Source organism: Grampus griseus, assembly GCF_964374135.1.
Source record: "Grampus griseus genome assembly, chromosome: 19".
Taxonomy (NCBI): domain Eukaryota; kingdom Metazoa; phylum Chordata; class Mammalia; order Artiodactyla; family Delphinidae; genus Grampus; species Grampus griseus.
In genome coordinates this window covers 7,791,114-7,812,135 of record NC_139013.1, presented here as the reverse complement: position 1 = coordinate 7,812,135, position 21,022 = coordinate 7,791,114, and the positions used below count along the sequence as shown (strand labels likewise).

The 21,022-nt window shown below is 60.1% G+C and overlaps 1 protein-coding gene across 1 annotated transcript; it reads right to left on the bottom strand.

The window, feature by feature from the left end:
- Window positions 1-398: 398 nt before the first annotated feature.
- On the bottom strand, window positions 399-18,211 carry LMTK3 (lemur tyrosine kinase 3; the record flags this gene model as incomplete). The annotated part of the gene is made up of 15 exons (XM_082676778.1): window positions 399-592; window positions 3,887-4,024; window positions 4,189-4,324; window positions 5,695-6,110; window positions 8,862-11,383; window positions 11,905-12,054; window positions 12,206-12,327; window positions 12,412-12,496; window positions 12,887-13,035; window positions 13,384-13,471; window positions 15,523-15,641; window positions 16,120-16,196; window positions 16,705-16,855; window positions 17,118-17,251; window positions 18,136-18,211. 15 exons carry the CDS (start codon window positions 18,209-18,211, stop codon window positions 399-401), a joined length of 4,557 nt encoding a protein of 1,518 aa, XP_082532904.1.
- Between the last annotated feature and the right edge of the window lie 2,811 nt (window positions 18,212-21,022).

Below are 21,022 nucleotides of genomic sequence, written 5' to 3'. Positions count from 1 at the left end.
CATTTCTGCCTTTCTGAGCCTCGGTGTTCCTGTCAGATGGGGCTGTGAGGATGGCCATATCTCCTGGACAGCACCCGGTCCCTGCAGCCTCCCCTCTTCATCTCCCGAAACACACACATGCCCCACGTTCCTCCAAAAAGTTGTTTTTTGTCTTTTTTAAATAATGTGAAAATGCCACGCGAAGGTTTGAACCAGAGGCCCCTCCAGGGGCCAGGCTGGGGTGGGAAAGGGGAGACGCGAGATGGGGGGGTCCAGGTCCCTGAAGCCTTCGGCCCCTGTCTGGGGCTGGGAGTGGGTGAGGAGGGGCCTCCACTGTGCAGAGGGGCTCCAGGCCCTAAAGAGTTCAGTTCAGTTCCGAGAAAGGCGGCTCTCCAGGGAGGGGTGAGGGGCTTCCTGCCTCATTTGGCACCGAGGGGGTCAAGGGGCTCAGGGGAGCCGTCCGGGGGGCTGGGGGGCGGAGGGCCAGGGCCTCCTGTTTGGCACATGGTGGGGGAGGGGGAGGGCCCGGTCTCGGGGGCCTCCCCGGAGGCGGCGTCTGTGGTGGTGGCAGTGGCTCCATCGTCCACAGAGGATTCTACTCTCAACCCCTCTTCTGGGGGTGCAGGGGGGTCAAGTCTTCGGGGAGTCAGTTCTCCACGGGGCCTGAGGATGGAGGGAGAGGAGAGAGAAATGGAATTACTGGGCAGAAAGGCTCATGGCTTCTGGCTTGCCGATCGGAGTGAAAACCAAGCCCTCACCATGGGGAGCGCCCCACCTGATCTGCTCTGTCCTTTTTCTGTCATTTACTCCCGCCCCCGACTCACTCTGCTCCAGCCACCGTGCTCTGCTTCCTTGCTGTTCCTCCAAGCACAGTCCTACCCCAGGGCCTTTGCACTGGCTGTTCCAACTGCCTAGCATGCCTTTAGCCCTTCCCATAGAACTCAGGCCTCCGTCGCCATGCCCCCTCTTCAGGGGTCTTCTCCGGGCCATTCTCAGTCAAGCAGTCGTCCCCCTCACCCCCCAAGGTCATTCTATCTCACTGCACTATAGTGGGGGGAGGGGTTGTTTGTTTTTTTTGGTGGCGCCGCATGGCTTGTGGGATCTTAGTTCCCCGACCAGGGATTTCACCTCGGCCGTGAAAACACTGAGTCCTAACCACTGGACTGCCAGGGAATTCCCTTCCACTATAGTTATTTTCTTTCACATTTCTCCTCTGGGATAATCTCAGTCATTGTCTGCTTGCCCCTCTAGACTGGAAGATCAGAGAGGATGGGACTGCATTTGGTCACTGCTGCATCCCCAGCACCCAGTAGAGGCCCTGCAGAAAGTGCCGTCCCTCCAGACTTTCCCACCATGATCCCTTCTCTCCCGGCAGAAGGAGAGCCTCCCACCCATACAACACATCCAGAAAACCAAGGTCTGTGGGGTGGAGACTCTCAACCAGGGCTACCCATCGGGCACCCTCCCACTCCACCTCCCACTTCTCACCTGAGTGGCCTGGGTCAAGTCATTGCCCTCACTTCCAGTCCCTGAGCCTCAGTTTCCCTCCCTTTAAATGGGGAGCATGACCCTCGTGTCCTTTTCAAAGGAGTAGGGAAACTCTGAGATTCCTGGCATCACTCAGCACCCAGGGAACGTGTGTGAAGTGGGCAGAGCCACCCCCCAGCCGTGGCCTTGAAACCAGCTCAGCAGCTTCCCAGCCCAGCTGCGGAATAGCTAAGGACTGAGTAAAGGGATTTGCGATTTTGTGTGATCGGGCCCTCCCTCTCCTCTCCAGGTGAACAAAGGTAAAGTCATCCTGGATTGCTGGCCCTATGGGCCTCAGCCCTGACTCAACACTTGGCTGGTGTCCCCACGCCCTGGAACCCACCTCACCCTGTCCTCTGGGGGGCCTCTGAGAAGACCTCTGGGAGGAAGTGACATTTGGGGGTGAAATCTGAGGATGTTGCCAAGTGAAGGGTCAACCCTCAGCCCATCCCTCCTGCCCTTGACTCTGTATGTCCTCTCCTCTCCCCCCTGGAGCCTTGCCTGGCCTCCTCCGCAGCCTCCCTGCCTCCACTGGCCCCCACAAGGCCCAGGAGAAGTCTTCCTACACCCGGGGCTGATGCTGCCCCTCCCCAGCTCACACTCCTCCCGTGGCTCCCTAGTGCCCCCAGGACAAAGTCCCCACCCCTCAGCTTACCCTCAAGCCCTGTGGGGTCTGCCCTGCTCTCTCTCACTTCCCACACCCACCCCCCTCCACCCAACTCTGCAAGTAACCTCCAGACACACCCGCTTCCCTTCTGTTCCATGAATCAGCCAAGCTCTCTCCTGCCTCAGGCCCTCTGCAAGCTGTCCTGTCTGCTAGCACGCTGTCCCCTTCCCCTTCACCTAGTTAACGACAACCAACCCTTCAAGTCCCCGGTTAAAGGACCCTTCCATCACCGAGGACACAAAGCCCTTTCCTCTTGTCATCTGCTTTCTCAGCAACCCTGAGTTGGCACTTATTCACTTACTGTGGGACTGTGGGGCAGTGCTGTGGGTAGGGCGGAGGGGGGGCTCATTGATCTTGCCCAGCATGGAATCCCATGAGCCCAGTACAGCCGATGCAAGCATCTACTTCATTAAACGCAGTAACAGCTACCAGTTAAAGACCACTGCAGCTTGCAAGGGGACGATTAAGCCATTCAATCCCCTTAACAAACTTAGGAGTTAGATCCTGTTATCCTCCTCGTTCTACAGAAACTGAGGTACTACAGAGAGGGAAAGCGACTTGCCCTAGGTCACCCAGCCAAGAAGTGGCAGGGCCAACACCTGAACTCGGGCACAGTGTAGGGGAGCAGGTATGGAGTCCCCCCTGAAAAGAGCCAGTTGCACCTTCCCTCTACTTAGTTCTGTCCTCTGGGAACACCTCCACCCGCCTGGCCCAGTGCAAGCCCTGTATGCAGGGATGTTCTCCTAAGGTGGTGGTGAGGATTAGCATTATGGCGTAAGTGAAACGCAAGAAGGGTACCTGACAAATGCTGACTACTGGAGTGGACACAGACTCAGAGGCCAGGCAGCCAGGGTTTGTGCCCCGGCTCCTCATGCCTCTCTGTGCCTCAGTTTTCTCTTCTGTAAAATGGAGATGAGACTAGAATACACCCCATGGAATCATAGGGAGGATTAAATGGGGTAAGATGTTGCAAGCACATTCTAGGGTCTGTGAGAGTGCTTGCTGTTATTGCTATGGTGCTCCCTGGCCATGTCCTCTCTGCTCTGGTTCATGCTAACCAGCTTTGAGCCCCCTGGTTTCCTCTGGCTTCTTGTCTGCCTCTGATCAACCTATGCCCCCCAAAGGAGATGGGCTCAAGATCCACCAGGTACCAGACAGGAATCTTAGCACAAAGATGGGGCAAAGATCGGAAAGAAAAAGAAAGTAAGAGGGGGAGGGAGGGAGGGAGGCAGGGAGGGAGGCAGGGAGAGAGAGAGGGAGAAAGAAAGACAGAAAAGAAAAGAAAAGAAAAGAAAGAAAGAAAGAAAAGAAAAGAAAGAAAGAAATGATTTGGGGCTTCCCTGGCGGTCCAGTGGTTAAAGGGGCGCGGGTTCCATCCCTGGTCGGTGAACTAAGATCCCACATGCCAAGGGATGTGGCCAAAAAAAAAAAAAAAAAAAGATGGGCAAGACTCAGAGGGGATCCTTACAGAAGGGAAACTGAGGCTCAGGGAAGGGCGTGATTGCCCAAGCCCATCTGATGGACACCTCTTGGTCTGAGGGGGTTCCAGAGGTGGGTGGGGTTTCACTGGTGAGCAGCCAGACTGAGAGAGGGGAAGGAAGAAACTGGGAGAGAGGCAAAGAAATTCAGAGAGATGGGGACAAGAAAGTGGGAGAGACAGATGGGGAGAGATTGGCAGACGTGGGGCAGGACCAAGGGTCTGAAGCACGATACCTGCGGGCCGGGCGTCGGGGGCCCGGGCGGGGGGCCCCGGGGTCTCCAGCGCAGGCGAGACGGAGAAGCGGGAGAAGCACAGGGGGGGGCCTGGAGGGGGGAGGAGGGGGAAATCCTCCGCCCACTCGAAACTGCCTCCTAGCATTGGGGGCGGGGGGGGTGAGGAGGGAGAGGAGAGGAGAGGACGCGGTCAGACCCTCAATCACTTCTTCAGCCCTCCGACCCCGCCCCTCAGCAGGCCCCGCCCGACGCTGCCCTTCCCATAGACCCCGCCCCCAACTCTGCCCCGCCCCGGCCCTCACCAAAGCCGCTGTCGTTGCTGGGAAACCCATCTCCGGGGGTGGCGGAGTGGGGAAGCGTCGGGGGCGCTGGGGGCGTTGACGGGTCCGTGTCCCCCTCGGGGGGGCCCTGGACACTCAGCTCGTTGGTTGGCGTCTCCTATGAAGGCATATTAGGGGAGGCAAGAGGGGGCGAACCGTCACATCGCACTCACTACATCCCAACAAGCAACAAACCCCGCTAACATTTCTGGGCTTCAGGCATCCCAATTTACAATCGCTCTCTCTGAAGATCCCCTAATCTGCCTTCGAAGCCTCAGGCCAGCTTTAAACTCCCCCGGCTTGAAGTTCCTCCCCCGACCACGGAGTCCCGCCCACAGCTAAGCAGTCCACTGCAGGAATTCTCTCCCGGCTCCTTAACGCGCTGCCTCCACGGAAGCCCCTAACCCAGGACTGTCTCCGTAAGTCCCGTCCCGTCTCCATGACCCTTACTCACGTCCTAGATCTCGGCCACAGGCGTCCAAGTGCGGGCCCCACAACTACCTGCTCCTATGGTCCTCCAAACCCTTAACCCATTTTGAGCATCTCCGGACCCTCCCGCGAGCCCCTAAGCCCCGCCCTCTGAAGAGGCCCCGCTCCAGTTTGTTTCAGTGCCCTAGGCCTCAGCTCTTGACCCTGTTCTCACTCATCTCAGAACCTTAGTATGCCCCGCCCCAGGTTCATCTAGACACGGCCCCAGTCCACAAGCACTACACCGCCCTGTTTTTCTCTTCAACACTAACCTCTCAGGCTAGTTACTTTTAACACAATCCCCAACCCATCTCTCTTAGCCCCGCCCCAGTTTATTAGCTGTGTCCTATCCCTGAACCCACTACTGCACTTAGTATCTTAACACTACAAGCAGCATCTCTTTAAGCCCTACCTGCAGCTTCTCCATGGCCCACCCCTAGTGGATAAGATCCCTTCCATCCTGAGCCGGCCCCTCGGCCTCCACAACATTAGAGCGCTGGTGCAGAAACCCCATCCCGAACTTCACTAGGCTCCGCCCCCACCATACAGACCACGCCCTAATCCTCTCACTTTCTCCTTAGCCTCTGACCACCAGGTACCGCGCTTTCCTTCCGGATCCGTTCTCATCTCCAGGCCTCTCCCTAGCCCTCCAGCACCTTCCCCCACCCCAGGCCCCACCTCTGCTCTGGATTCGGCCCTTCCCCTGGCCCCGCCCCATCCCCAGGCCCCGCCCTCACACTCAAGGACTCATCCTGCCCTATTTCCCTAGCCAGTCTCTCCCCAGGCTCCGCCCTCACCCTGCAGGCCCCGCCCCTACTTGAGGCGCGGCCTTCCTCCAGGCCCAGCCCCATTCCCTGGCCCCGCCCTTACACTCAAGGCCTCATGTGGTCCTTCAAGTCCCGCCCCATTCCCTGGCCCGCCCTCACCCTGCACACCCCGCCCCCAATCTGGGCGTGGTCTTCATCCAGGCCCCGCCCCTCCCTAGACCCAGCCCCGGGGTCCTGCGCGGGGGCAGCCCACCTGGTCGAAGAGGTAGACGGTCACGTCCCCGTGGAAGGAGACCATCTTGCGCTTCCTCTCCAGCTCGCTGTCCTCGGGTTCGTCGGCCCCGCGTGGAGACTTGAGCAGCCCCCGCAACGGGCGGGCCGCGTCCGTGTCGGCGCTGCTCACCACGACGGGCACCGGGGCTGCCCGCGCTCTCCCGGGGCCCCGCGGCCCCGCCAGCGCGCCCGCCGCTGCTGCCTCCTCGTCCTCCTCCTCGTCCTCGTCCTCGTCCTCCCCGTCCTCCTCCGACGGCCCCGACGCCCCCGCCCCGCCGGCCTCCCCGCCAGCTGCCCCGGCGTCCACGCCCTCCCACGGGGGTCGCCGCGGGCCCGGCCCCGGGAACGGCGTGAGCGTGAGCGGCGGCAGCGCCAGCGAGAGCCGCGAGAGCTTGGCTGCGAGGGGAGACACCCGGTGAGCTCCTGTTCCTGGGGAAACTGAGGCATGCCCTCCCGCCTAACTCTGTGTCCTTAGGTAATCTCAGCCACAGTCTGGGCCTGTTTCCACCCTTGTGAACCAAAAGGCTGCACTGTTTCCACCCTTGTGAACCAAAAGGCTGCACTGGGGGTCTCCAAGCAGAAGGGTAGCGGTCTTCCCCCTACTCCAGTGCTTAACCCTCCCCGTGGCTCCCCAGTTCCCACAGCACAAAGCCCCAGTTTCTCCCGGGGCCACCAGGCCCGAGTGCCCTGGCTGTGCTGACCTCTCCTGGTTCTGTCCCCACCTCATTCTGGCTTGACCTCCATCCAACCATATGGGCCACATCCCCATTCCTCCCACCTCTGAGCCTTTGCATAGGCTGTTCCCTCTGCCTGGAACTTCCTTATCTAACTCAAGTCCTATTCATCGTCCAGCTCTGTCTGGACTTTCAAAGCCTTTGGAGATCTACCAAGAGGTCAGGCCAGGCAACCCGCTCTGCACCCCATAGTACCAAGCACCTCGCCTTCCTAGCGGTTGATCTCAGTATAGAACTGTAATTCTGTGGCAGTGTGATTAATGTTTGCCTTGCCACAGAACAGAGACTGAGTTGGGCTCATTCTGGCTGTGTCCCCAAACCCCAAGCACATAGAAGTACTCAGTCAATATTTGTGAATAAATGTTCCCTGCTACACAGTGTTGACCAAGGTACTTTCTTTCCCTTTTTGGCACTCAATCGCCAGAAAATTGGGGTGTCTAGCCATCTCCAGGTCCTTTCCCTGCCCTAAGACTCCTTGATCTCAGCCTGCTGGGGGGGAAGGACTTCAGGTCCCTGGAGGAGGAAACCTCACTTCAAATCCCAAGCCTACCCTGCTCTCTTGCTGTGTGTCCCTGGGCAAGCAGATCCACCTCTCTGAGCCTCTGTTTCCTCACTGGTAAATGGAGGGGCCACTCATTCCTCCATTACTGCAAAAGTGAGCTGTGTGCCAGGCCCTGTGGGGGGCGATGGTGGGGATGAGAAGAGGGTCAGGGCAGGGCAAGGAGAAAGATGTATGTGGACCGAGTCACTCTCCACCCCTCATTCACTCAACTCCAGCTTCACCAGCCTTTTGCTATTCCATGAACATGCCAAGTTAATGCCCATCTCAGTGTCCTCTACCTGAAACATCCTTCTCCCAGATGTCAACCTGGCTCACTTCCTTCATGTCTGCTCAGAAGTCACCTCCTCATTGAGGCCTTCCCTGACCACCCATCTCAAGGTGATGGGGTGGAGTGGGGCTTTATAGAGGAAGCTATCAAGGGCTGTGGATACCCAGAGGAAGGACAGGGTGACAGTCTTTCGAAATCAGGAAGGCTTCCCAGGGAAGGGGGAATTTGAGTGGGGTCATGAAGGATGAGTAGGAGTTCACTGGATTTAAAAAAAAAAAAAAAGAAAAGCATGCTATTCCCAGTCTCTTCGCACCCAACAACACCGACCCACCCCACCCCCGCTTCAGATCCTCTGAGGCATCTTAGTTGCTCATCCCCTGTCATTTTCATGCTGCCCAGGGTCTTTCCTGACACAGCTGGTTGCAAACTCCCCACAACAACCTTGAGGAAGTGGTAGTGTTCTAATGCCATGGGTTTGAGGAAGGAAGGTTCTGTGCTCAGTCCCCTTCCTGACCTTTCCCTCTAGAGCGTCAGGCTCCTCTGGCAAACAGAGATAATAACCCTTCCCTCAAGTGTGGCTGTGAGGTTGCCAATATAAAACAGGCCCAGTCATTTATAACTTTCATACCAGTATTTAAGGAAATCAGGCCTCTGGATGATTCCAGTGGAACCACAGTCCCTATGTCCACATCTAAGCAGGGGCTGTGTATTTTACTCTCCATTTATCTTCTCTTAAATTGTTCCCTCTCTATGACAAACTATTTCCTGTGTTCCTATCAAAACTCAGTTTCCAGAAAAGGCCTTTCTACTAGGCTTTCAAGCCACCAGTACTGGGGTGGGCAGGGCAGGGTCTGAGGCTCCCTGGGTCTCAGCCCTGGACAGCTCAGGGCCTGGTGCACAGGAGGCCTGGCACAATAAATAGATGCCTCAGCTTGTTGGAAAGTTTAAACCAGAGATCACGCACTGGCAGCCCAGCCCACAGAAAGGCTTCTTTTGAGTGGTTTCAACCATTAATACACCCAGAACTCTGGCTTAAAGGGGGAAAGCAGCAGATTTGGCAACACCAGGTGGGCATTCCTGAATGGAGCTGAGAAGTAGCTGCATTTCCTCCCCAACTCCTACCCCACGTCTCCCAGCTCTCATTCATTCATTCATTCCCACCCGTCATTCATTCCCTTATACTGTCTGACCCCTGTGGGCATCTGAGTTTGCATCCCCTAGTTGACGTGAATTGTGATGTAACAGCAGGTGCTTAGAAGTGCCAGGCGTTGGGCCAAAGGCTTTGGAAGTCCTAACTCATTTAACCCTCACAGTCCTATTAGGTAGGCGCTATCCTTGTCATCCGTTTTTGGCAGATGGGGAAACTGAGGCACAGAGAAGGTCATCTGTCCAAGATCACAGCTAGGAAGGGGCAAAGCCAGGATTTGAGCCCAGGGAGTGTGGCTCTAGGGTCTGCACTTGTCACCATCAGGCTGACCTGTCTGGTACCTGGGAGCCTGAGCTTCTCAACTGCACCCTACATCTTGGAAGGAGCTGGGCCTCGGCCCCCAACCGCGCTCCCGTGCTCCCAGCAGCCTGCTCACCTTTGATCTGCTCGCTGTTCCCCTGAGGGGGTCCCAAGTCCAAGAACAGTCGTGGCATCTCGGGGCCCTTCCTCTCGGGCTTGGGGGGGTCCCCGTCTTCGTTGGGTGCTGTGTCTCCGCCGGCTCTGCTGTCTGGGACCCCGGGCTCTCCCTCGGAGGCTGCCTCCGGCCTGGCTCTCTGGGGCGCTGGCTCCGGCCTCGTCGGCTGTGCTTCCAGTGGCGGTGGAGGCGGCTGTGGCCTCGTGCTGTCGACCCATCCGGCCTTTGCGTCCACGCCGCTTCCGAGGCCGCCGCCGGGGGCCATCCCCATGCCCACTGGGGCTCGGACCCCACTCCCGAGGTCCAGCCTCCCAGCCCCGGGGGCTCTCGGTGCCCCCCCAGTCTCGGGGGCTCTCCTCTCGGTCCCGGGTTCCAGCACCCCGCTCCTGAGGGCTGGGCCAGTGGGGCCAGGGGCTGTCTCCCCGCCGTTCAGGGCCAAGACCACTGCGCCAGGTGCCAGGGCTCTCTCCAGCGAGGTCTCTGGGGCTGGCTCCCCGTTCATGGGGGCTGGAGCCCCACTCTCGGGCATCTTCTCCCAGGGCCCTGGGGCTCTCCAAGGCCCAGTCTCTGGCAGCCTCTCCGGGTTCCTGGGGAGTCTCAGGCCCCCATTCTCTGACACCTCCTCGATCTTTGGGGGTGTCAGGCCCCCATTCACCAGCACTTGCTCTTCTCTCGCCGGGGACCCCAGGCCCCCATTCTCCAGCACTTTCTCCTCCCTCCTTGGGGGTGGCAGCTCCCCATTCGCCAGCACTTGCTCTTCTCTCTCTGGGGACCCCGGGCTCCCATTCTCCGCCACCTTCTCCTCGACGCCCAGGGCTCTCTGTTCCCCGTTCTCCAGCACTGTCACCCCGTTCACGGGGAGGCTCGGGCCCTCTTGCGGGCTTGGGGCTTGCTTCCCGCTGTCCAGGACTGTGGGGCCCCTGCTTGGGCCCGGGGCTTTCTCTCGGTTCCCGGGGCCTCTCGCCGCCCTCCTGGGCCCTGTCTCGCGGGCGGCTGCCCCCTTCTCCCCCAGGAGCTTCCTTGTCACGTCCTCCCGCAGGGACATCAGCAACTGCTCGGTGCTCACTTGAACTACGAAGGTCGGCTTCTCCCGGGCCCCCGGGAGCGGGAGGGGACCCGGGTCTGGGGGTGGCCGGGGCGCTCCCGGGTCGGGGGGCTCGGGGGGAGCCCGTGGTCGAGGGACCCCTTCCTCCTCTGCTGCCCCCCCACCGGGGAAGGCTCCCTCGGGGGAAAAAGGGGTCTCGGTCTCGTAGCCGCTGTCGCCCGGTTTGGGGCCCGGAGACGACAGGCCTGAGCCGGGACTGGCCACGGCCGAGGGGGGGTCGGGGGACACGGCCGGGTCCGCGGGGGCCCGAGGAGGTGGCGGCGGCGGGGGGGGAGCGGGAGGTGGCCCCCGCCCGGGGTACTGGGGCGCCGCCGCCCCCATGAGGGGGTCCAGAAACTCGGGGGGGGCCGAGGCGGGGGGGTTCAGGGGCAGGTCGGCCAGGGAGCCCCGCTCCGCCCGCAGGGACGAGTCGTCCTCGGGGGGATGGGGGCAGCCAAGAGCAGGGTGGCCGCCCCAGCCGGCGACGGCGTCCCCCCGCTCCAGGGGCAGGCAGGAGCAGGCCCCCTCGCGGCTGCACAGGGGACAGGGTAGGGGGCCCCGGCGGCTGGGGCCCCCCCCAAGGCTGCTGCTGTCTTCCCCCGGGGAGCTGCCTTCCTCCTCCTCCTCCTCCTCTTCGGCCCACGGGGTGGCCCCCCGCTCCCCCAGCACCTCGGCGGGGTCTCCTGCCAGGGTCTCCCCGGCGCCCCGGCCCTCGGGGTCCCAGCCGCTCAGGAGGAAGCTGCCGGAGGCTGAGGACTGGGCCGGGAAGGGCCGGGCCGCCGGGAAGAGGGGGGAGGCCCAGGTCTCGGACACCAGCTGGGGGACCTCGGGGGGGGCCTGGGGGGCCTGGGGGGCAGGCACTCCTGGGTCCAGGGGGTCCCAGTCATTGGGGAAGAGGGGCTCTGGCGGGGAGCCATGCTCCTCGAGGCGGATGTAGTATTCGCTGCTCACGGAGGGGCTGCGGGCGCTGATGACCGGCAGCACGCTGGGCGTGGACAGCGCCTCGTAGAAGGGGTTGGAGGGGTTGGCGTGGGGGGCCGGGGGTGCGGACGCCGGCTGCCAGGTGGGTGCCCCCCCGCCCCGACCGGCCCCCCGCCGCGCCTTCTCCCACAGGCACTCAAGGTTGAGGCCACGGCTACTCTCGGTGACCGTGAGCACGTCGTCCGGGTCAGCCCCAGGGAAGCCATCCAGAAGGGGGAACGGAGAGGACAGGGTCCCCGGGCGGGGCACGCTGTGCTGCGGGGGCCAGGGCCAGGGGAAGGGACCATCTCGGGGGGGCGGCGGCGGCGGCGGGGGCCTTGGGGGCCGCTCGGAGAGCAGGTAGGTGAGCTGCAGTTGCAGATCAGAGGCTGAGGGGCGCTGGGCAGGCGGCCGCCAGCAGGACTGCAGGATGTCGTACCTGGGGGAGGGGGAGGAGGCAAGAGTGAGTAGGGCAGAGTCCTGGGGGGTGGGGGGGTCACTGGGGGTGGGCAGAGACCAGGAGAAAGTGGGGGGCAGAGACCGGGCAGAGACCCAGGGAGAAGAGGACCAAGACCCAGAGAGAGGGGGGAACAGAAACCAGAGAGAGGGAGACAGAGACCTAGAAGAGAGGACAGCAAGGCACATGTGCAGAAATGAGGGTTAAGGTGGCCTTCGCGTTTGGGTTACAAGTTGTGGAATCAGAGACAAGCAAGCAGCAGGGGTCTTCTAGGGTTGGAGAAACTAGGTTCAAACACCAGCTGTCACTCCATGCCTCAGTTTCCCCATTCCAAGTAGCGGATGCTGGCGGAAGGGGTGGGGACGTCCCCACTCCATTCTAGGGCTGGCAGCAAGTGGTGCAATTGTGGATGAGGGAGAGTGTGAAATGACGCGGGGGATTCTGGGATCATCCTGGGGTGGGAGGTGGAAGGTCAGGGGTCCGGGGTCAGGCCCCGCCCTCACCAGTAGTCCCCGTAGGGCAGCTTGAGCCTCGGCCTGGCTAGCTTGACGTGCTGCTGACGGACGACGAAGGCGAGGACCTCCTCGTCTGATAGGTGGCGGTAGGGCTGTGCCCCAAACTCAAACAGCTCCCATAGGGTCACCCCTAGGGACCTGCGGGGAGCAAAGGGCAGAGGAAGGTCAGAGCCCTGCCCTGACGGGCCAGGGGGCCTCCCCTCCAGGCCTCAGTTGCCCCATCCGTAGAACCTGTGACCCTTCTGCCTTCCTTGCCCTCCTCGGCCGCCCCCCGGCCCGGGCCCCTCACCAGATGTTGCTCTCGCGGCTCTGGTCCACCACCATGAAGGTCCCGTGCAGCTCCCCGAGGAGCTCGGGCGCTGCCCAGCGCAGCGGGATCCACAGGCGTTCGGGGGTCAAGTAGTAGTCCTCCTGGGTGTGGGCGGCACGGGGCGCGGTCAAGCAGGCCGGGACGCCCCCCGCCCCCTCCCAGCTCTGATGGAGGCCAGCCCTCACCTTGTAGTTGCTGTGCGCCAGCCCGTAGTCTCCGATGCGCACGGTGAGGTCGGAGGTCAGCAGGCAGTTGCGCAGGGCCAGGTCGCTGGGGGCGGGCGAGGGGGGCGAGGTAAGAAGGGGGTAGCTTGGGGAAGCCCGCCCCCCCTTCCTAGACCCCGCCCACTTTCCCGCACTGCTCCCCTTCCCTCTTCTTTTCCTCCCTCCTCCTCTCCTACCTTGACTCCTCCCCCTCCCCTGACTCCTCCCTCTCTTCTGTGACCCCTCCTCCCTTCCTGACTCCTCCTCTACTCTCCTGACTCCGCCTCTTCCCCCTGACCCTCCTGGGCTTTCCCCCCTTTTTGTGTCTCCCACTCAGGCCTCCTTCCATCCTTAAACCCCTCCCCTGTGGCCTCACCATCCACCCCCGTAGCCTGGCCTCTTTCCCCTAAGTAGTCCCCTCCCCCCCCATTCCTCCCGGTGGCTCCCGGGCTGCCACCTGTGCACATAGTTGTGGGAGTGGAGATGTGCCAGCCCGCGGGCGATCTCCAGGCCCATTCTCTGCAGTGTCCGCAGGTCTCGAGGGGGCAGCTCAGGGGATAGGCCCTCGGGGGGCCGCTGGGCCCGGAGGTAACGCTTCAGGTCCCCCTGGGAGAGAGGGCAGGGAGGGGTCAGCACCACCGCCCCCTCCCAGGCACCCACACCAGGCAATCCGAGGCGAGGATGGGATGACCTCTGCCCTCAGTGGGCAGCCCCCTCTGGGCCTCAGTTTCCCCTGCTGCTTAGAAGCGCACAGGAACAGCACCCACCCACCTCATGCGCTAGTTCAGGGTGCACCACCTGGGGAGTGAGTACTCATCTACAGAGATGGCAGTGCTTGTCACAGGTGTGGCTATGATGATGATGATGATGTCATTGCTGCAGATCCCTAGGAACTGCCCTGAGCCCTCACCCTGCCCAGCTCCCGGCTCTGCCTCCCCTGCCCCAGACCCTCACCAGTTGACAGAACTCCATAATCAGCAGAAAGGGCAGTGTCTCCACGCAGACGCCCAGGCACTGAAGGACGTTGGGGTGCTGCAGGCTCCTGCGAGGGGAAGGGGGTTGCCTGGGTCAGGAAACAGCCCCTTCCATCCCACCCCAGCTCTCTGTCCCACCCCAGCCTCCCAGCAAAACCAAACTGTTGCTTCAACCTCTTTGGTCTCAGTTTCCTTACTCCTTTCCCACATCCCCACCTCAGGACCACCCCACTGTCTCCCAGTCCCTGAGCCAGACCCCCAGGCACCTCCTTGCCCCTCCTTCTGGCTCACCACCCCCTCAGCCTTTCTTCCTGCCCCCTGACTCTTCCCCCTCCCCTGCCCTCCCTACAGCCCCAGCTCAAGCCTCCTCACCTCCTGGACTCTCTTCTCAGCCTCCTGCCGGCCTCCCTGCCTCCAGTCTCTCCCTTCCAGTGTGTCCCTGACCTGATGCCCACCTGCTTACGACCCTCCATGGCTCCCTGGTACCCTGGGACAGAGCCTGGCTCACTCCTCGGTCTTTCCGGCCCCTCTGCCTTCCCCAGTGTCATTCTTCACGCCTGTGTACCTCTCTCCAAACGCACAGGTGCCTGCTTAGGCTCCAAGCCTTTTGCATGTATGCTTCCCTCTGTGGAGAACACTCTCCTCTCATCAAAGTCCTCCTCATCCCTTAGTTTCAACATCATTTCCTCAAGAATTGTCACGTCCCCTCCAACACTGGGGGATACCCCTCTTTTATCCTCACATTGTGGGTAAGAGTCAGGCTTGGGGGTCTGAATCCGGTCTCCTTCTTTCCCAAGTGTGTAACCTCACAGAAGTCATTTCACCTCTAGATCTGATCTAACACGGGAGCCACCGGCCATATGTGACAACTGAGCTCTCGAAATGTGACAGAGGTAGCTGAGGGAAGACATTTTGAACTCGGTTACATTTTCCTTAAGACGAATTTAAATAGCCATAGGTGGCTAGTGCCTGCCAGCACGGGCCTAGAGAGAGACAAGCAGGGAAGCAAGTAAAAGGATGAAGTAGTGACAAACTAGGATACGTGTTATGCAGAAAATACACAAGTTGATGTGACGGAGCATTCCAGGGTCCTCCTTAGGTGGGGGAGGGAGAGAGGGAGTGTGTGTGTGTGTGTGAGTGTGTATGTGTAAGGGAAGGCCTTTCTGTTCTGAGACCCAGGAAGGGCAAGCGTTCCCACCATCTGAAACTGGGGCTGGGTGAGGCAGGAGGGATATTCTAGACAGAGGGAACAGCAAGACGGCAGTCCTGTGGCAGGAAAGAAGCTGACATGTGGGAGGGTCAGTGGGGAGACCGCGTGGCAGGGGGTGAGAGGGCTGGTGGCAGGAAGGGAACAGGGCTTGTGGGCTGTAGGGACCAGTGGGATTTTGTCCTGCAGGCCGCAGAAAACCATGGGAGGTTTCAGAGGAAGGGGCTAAGAAAATCTCTGGGCAAAGCTCACTTTTACAACCTTCTGATAAGAGGTCCCCGTGTATGCGCCCTTTCCATGACAGGGCACTCACTACCCCACAGGGCATTCATGTAACAAATGTTTATTTAATTCTTGTCTAGAAGCCCTTAGAGTGGAGGGGAGACCAGGCAAGGGAGGGACAGGGTCCTGCCTTCCCAGACCTCCCAGTCAAATGGGGGCAGAGGTGGGAGGACCCTGGTCTGTGATTCTGATTCTGTCCTTCCTCACGCACAAGCAGGGGCCTGAGGAAGGGAACCACCATGAGGTACCCAGTGCCTAACACAGGGTCATCTCGCATCCTCTCAGCTGCCCTCTACATGAGGCTGCTCAGCCTTCCTGGACTCACTTTCCAGATGAAAATACTGAGGTTCAGAGTGGAGAGGGGCAGGTCTCCAGCTCAGCTTCTGTGCTGTCCCCTCGCCTTCATCACACTGCCTTCATTTCCCCGGCTCTGTCCCAAGGAAGAACCTGAGGCTCAGGGAGGGAAACTCTCTGGACTGAGTGGCACAGCCAGGAAAAGGTAGATGGACGATTCGAATCCAGATCTGACCCCACACTGCACTCCTCCCACTTCCCAACGTTACCTTCCTGAGGCACAAACTCAGATATTTGGGCCTTCCGAGCCCCACATCCAGCGAGAAGTACCCATACCTGTACGGCTGTGCTTCTGAGATGAACTTGCGCTGCTCCAGGGGCCCTGCGCTGGCTCGGAGCTCCTTTACCACCACCTGGGCTGGGGTGTAGTCCGAGAAAATCTCTCCCAGGATCACCTGATCAAGGGGGACCCAGGAGGCAGCGCCTGTGGTTTCCCCAGCCCCATCCCAGGGACCACCCTCCACCCCACCGTATGGCTCCCATCTTCCCCCTCTTTCCAGCCTCTTCCTTCAAATCCCACCACCCTCGTACTCCCACCAGACGCGGGGTTAGAGACTCACAGGCCCAGAGTCCGATGGACGCAGGGACGGGTGGAAGGATGGACAGACGGACGCGTGGAGAGCCGGATGGCGAGGCGGAGTGGTCAATGGAGTGAGGAGGGAGGCGCTGACCGACAGGTGGCGGGGGGATGGAGTGGACGGGAGTGGGTGAGAGGTGAACAGAGGGGAGGGCAATGGGTGGGCTGAGGGGGGCAGGGGGACGAGGCAGGGGGCAGATGAGTAGTGGTGGGAGCAGGGGGGATGACACAGAACAGGAGCATCGCCCTGGATCGTATGCACCCTCCGCCGCCCACCCCCAGCCCCACTTAATTACCTTCCCGAACCAGCCACTCCCAATCTCTTGCAGGTAGCTGAGGTGCTGGCGGCTAAGGCCCAGGGGGGTGGTCATGTCTGGTGGGGGGCAAAAGGGAGAGGCACCTGAGCCTCTCTCCCCTCCCAAGTGCCAACAACACCCCTCAATTCAGTGGGGACTGGGGTCAAAGCAGACACAACAAATCTGTTTTCATTGGCTGCCCCAACATTCCACGATGGGATCTCTGCCTCCTCATTGGCTGCCCACAAGGTTCCAACGTCCAATCTGTCCTTCCCTTTGGCATCCCAAGCTCCTATGACATGACTTCAGCCTGCCATCGGCTACCTCTGACATTAAGATCTAGGCTGACCTTACCATTGACTGCCCCACAAGAATCCCCAAATCTGGTTGTGGATGAAGCAATGGCTTCTACCAAGATGTTCTCTGACTTCCTTCAGGCTGCTTCCAAGATTCCGGGGCTCCCACCTCTGCCTTTCCCCTTGGCTGCCTTGGGCCTCTGCTCCCTGTTCCCTGAGGGAAAACTCTCAGGGCCTTCCACCCTGTCCCGTGGGGCCATGAGGCCCTAGTCAGGGTGCGGGGCAGTACCTGAGTGTGATGGCTGCGGGGCAGGCATCGGCAGGGAGACCTCGGCCAGAGGGAGAATGTAGACATCAGGCAGCGACTGTGAAGAGGAGGTCTCTTCGGCGGGGGGAGTGTACTCTCCGGAGCAATCCTCCCCTTCTGGGTTCTCAAACTCCTGGGGCCGGGAGGGGGGAGGGGGGGAGAACACAGGGCTGAGACATGCCATGGTCCTTCTCATCAATACTATCCCCATCTTTCTCATAACTGTCCCCCGATCCCAGTCCAATTCCCATCCCAAGGCTCTGGACCTTGCCATAACTTCAGGCCTGAAGGGCTCTCAGACTCGCTACGCCGCTCCCCCTCCTACCACCTGGATTGAGGGGGAAAGGACTTGCTGGCGTCTTCCTCCCGACCTTGAATCCCCTCATGCACCTCACCTTGAAGCCGACATCGCCCCGTTTGCAGCACAGACAGGTGAGGAGGAGGAAGATGAAGGCCAGCAGGCCAGAGCAGGAAATGAGGACCACGGCATAGGGAGGAGCCAGAGGGGCCCGGCCCAGGGCGAATCCATCTGTGGGCACAGGACTGGGCTGGGGTCCCGGCTTCAAGGCCCTGGTTCCCGGATTCCGTGCCCCTCCTCATCTAGCTAGTCTTCACTACAACTCCCATGATGCTCTGCAACCAGGGCCCCTTGGCAGAGGAGCCGGATGGCCCAGGGCATTGTGGGAGTTGTAGTTTGGGGCCTTCTCAAGTGGTTGGGTTGGGGGTGGGGTCCCTCCTCTCGCCCCAACCTGGGACTCCCCCCCATCACCTCACCCCCAGGCTTGGATGAATTTCAGTGAGGACTGAGGGAAGGAGGAGTAATAGTGGAGCCTGGAGCTCTCAGAATTTAAAATACGCTCCCACAACAGCCTTCTTACCCCCTGTTTGGGGAAGAGGATGAGCCCCCAACTGCAGGCTGGGAGAAGATTCTTGCCCCATGCCGGAACCTCCTAGTTACGGGGGTTGAGGCTTGTTTCTTTTAGGGACGCTTGGAGCACACACATGTCCTCTGTTCCCAACCCAAACCCCTGAGAAGGCAGCTCCGCAAGCCTTGGGTCTCCCCCAAAGCTAGAGACAGCCTCCAATGCTGTGTCCCCCTTAGAAACAGTATTCCTCCCCTCTGTCCCCAATTCTCCCAGAGGCCCTGTCCTTCCCCGGCTCCCCGCACACACCTGCACACATGCGTGTGCACACACACATGTTGCCCGAACGGACCCCCTCCCCACCCAGCCCCCAGCCTTCCTCCCACAGGCCCTGCTAACACAGGCACCGTCCCCGCGGCTCCCCAGGCCCTGGCTCGCTGCGGGAAGACGCCACACAGGTGATGGGGCCAGAGCCCCGCAGACGGACCTCCAGGGCAGGCCGGGGTGGGGGTGGGGGCCGCTGGACAGCCGGATGGCCGGACAGACTTACCTGGGTGGGCCGGGGACGCCAGGCAGCCGGCGGTGGAGACGGCCGCGAGGAGGATGAGGGCGCCGGGGGCAGGCATCTTGTCGAGGATGGAAGGGAGGTGGAGGTGGTGGCGGCTGGGGAGGAGGGGGGGGCGGGCCCTCAGCCCCCAGCCATGGGGACCCGCGCGACCCTGGCCTCCCCCCAGCCCAGGAGAGGGGCAGGAGACTCAGGACAGGGGGAGGGAGGGGCTGCTTACTGGCTCAGGTACCCCCCTCCCCCTCTTTGAAGGGACAGACAGATGAAGGGATGGAGAGGCGGACAGAGGAGAGGAGCTGGGGAGCCGGGGTTGCTGGGGGGGAGAGGGTAGGATGGGGGGGAGAATGAGGGCCCCGCCCCCGAGGGCAGCCGGGATTGGGGGAGCAGAGAGCCTGTCAGAGGAAGGGTGGGAGGAGGGAGGATGGAGGGAGGATGGAGCGTCGTCATGGCAACTGGCTCCCCAGTAGCATTGGCTGCCAGGAGGGAGGGGAGGGGGAGGGACAGACAGGGACCAGCAGACCCTTGTGTGGGGGGGACACAGGGCCCACAGTGCCTGGCCTGGACACTGCTGTGACATGCTACCAGCAGGGACACGTGTGCTCCGCGCCACGATGCAGATGTCAGGCAGGCACACACAGCCCACACGCGGCTGACACACGTCGCAGAGACCCTCATAGACAAGCACATCACATACAAAGGTGGACAGCTATCGGCAGACGGGGACACGTACACGTCACACACAAAGACGCAGGGATGATAGGCTGCACTAAGAACGCACAGGCAGGCCGGCCCCCTGCACAGATGTACCCGGCCACGCAGGAACGTCAAATGCATCACAAAGACCCACACATGCCACAGACAAAGTAAAGCCCCAAATCCACAGACACACACGCCACAGACAAAGATCCACACAGACACCACGGTGACGTGTCAAGGTACAAAGTCACGAACACAGACATTCCACAGACAAATGGGCAACAAAGAAGACCCACAGACACACGCATCACATACACAGATAAACACACACACATGCACATCATACAAATACGCAGACATCACTTGCACGGAGACATACACGTGACACACACTAACACAGACACAAGTATACCATGCACGAATATACACAGACACACAGCAGATACATGGAGAGACCCGCACATCACATATGCAACTACACACACACAACACACACACATATATAGATACAGATACATCGAAGACACACACGTCTCACACAGACCCATTTCACTCACATGAATACACAGAGACACATGTCACACACCCAGATACACATGTACAAGCACAACTCACACATGGATATAGACGCACAGCACATTCAAAGACTATACAAAGCCACAAAAGTCACCTACAAAAATACACATAAATATATTACACTGATACATACATATTACATACACATATACACACTGACACACATTTTACATACAAGAAACACGCAGAAGCACACACATTGAACACACAGATACACACATTGCGTACCTCAACATACCTGGGCACACACATCACAGATGTACACAAATTTCACACAAGGTTACAAAGACACAGTACCCCACCGTGGTCACATATCACATACACACAGGCATACAGAACACATACAAAGATACACACAGACACACGCATCACAAATACCCACATTTCCTATGAGGTTACATAGCCATTACACAACATAGGCACTTGCCTCATACAAAAGATACATGATCATAGTTTATTTATTTATTTTATGAGCATTTACTGCACGCCAGGCATTGTTCTCAGCGCTTTACACATATTACTTTTAAATCCTGACATCTGCCTCCGAGACAGGTTCTTTTATCATTCCCATCGTACAGATGAGGAAACAGGCACAGCGAGGAGCAGACATCTGCCCCAAGGCAGCCGGGAAGTGGCAGATTGGGGACTGGAACTCGGTCCGTCAGGGACACAGACAAAACAGACAAGGACGCACACATCACGTGCCAGGCCGCCGCCGTCTCGGGGTCACCCTCCCCCACCCCCGCCCCCGCACAGCACCCCGAGCTGCAGACACACCGGAAGCACGGACGCCCACCCTGCGCGCGGACGTCTCTGTAGTCAGTGAGCCCCTGCGATGCGTCCCTCCCGGCTGAGGCTGGGCGGGAGCTGCGCATCTCAGGCGCAGTCTCACTACACACAGCGGAGGCGACCCAGACACCCCATCCCCAGAAGGCCCACCCTCGCCCTCCGCCCCCAGTAGGGGTCGAGGACCCACCGGGTCCAAAACGCGCAGCCGGCGCGCTCAGAACAGGCGACCCGAGGGGAGGGGGAGGGAGAGAGGTTCAGTGAGGCTCATTGGAGAAACTGAGGCAGGTTCATCAAACCAGGAGGGGTGGTAGGGAGGGGGTGCCGGGACCAGGGCTGCAGGGTGGACTGACCATATGCAGGTAAAGAGTACGGAAGTGGGGGCTGGGGGATAAGGAAAGATGCAATTATCTGCCAGGGTGGCTGAAGGGCACAGACCCTGGAGAAAGCAGAGGCTCATGGGAAATGTAGTCCCAGCCCTGAGACTTGTGGGAAATGGAGTTCTGGTTCATCCAGAAGGGAGGCTCGGGTTAATCGTCACCTTCACCCGCCCGCGCCCCACCCAGAGGAAGCAGCGGGTAGGTGAAGGTAGCAGGAGGCGGGTCACAGCTGCCTGAGTCTTTGGAAATGACGTGGGCAGAACTCTTGAGTCCTAGGGAACGGCACAGGTGGGGTTGAAGTCCTAACTCTGTCCCTGGTTTGCTGTTAGTTCATTTATTCACTCAACAGACGTTCATTAAACCCACTGTGCTCAGCCAGACCCTATGCCAGAATTTGGGGGTGCAGCACGGAAGAAGTCAACCCCTTCCCTGCG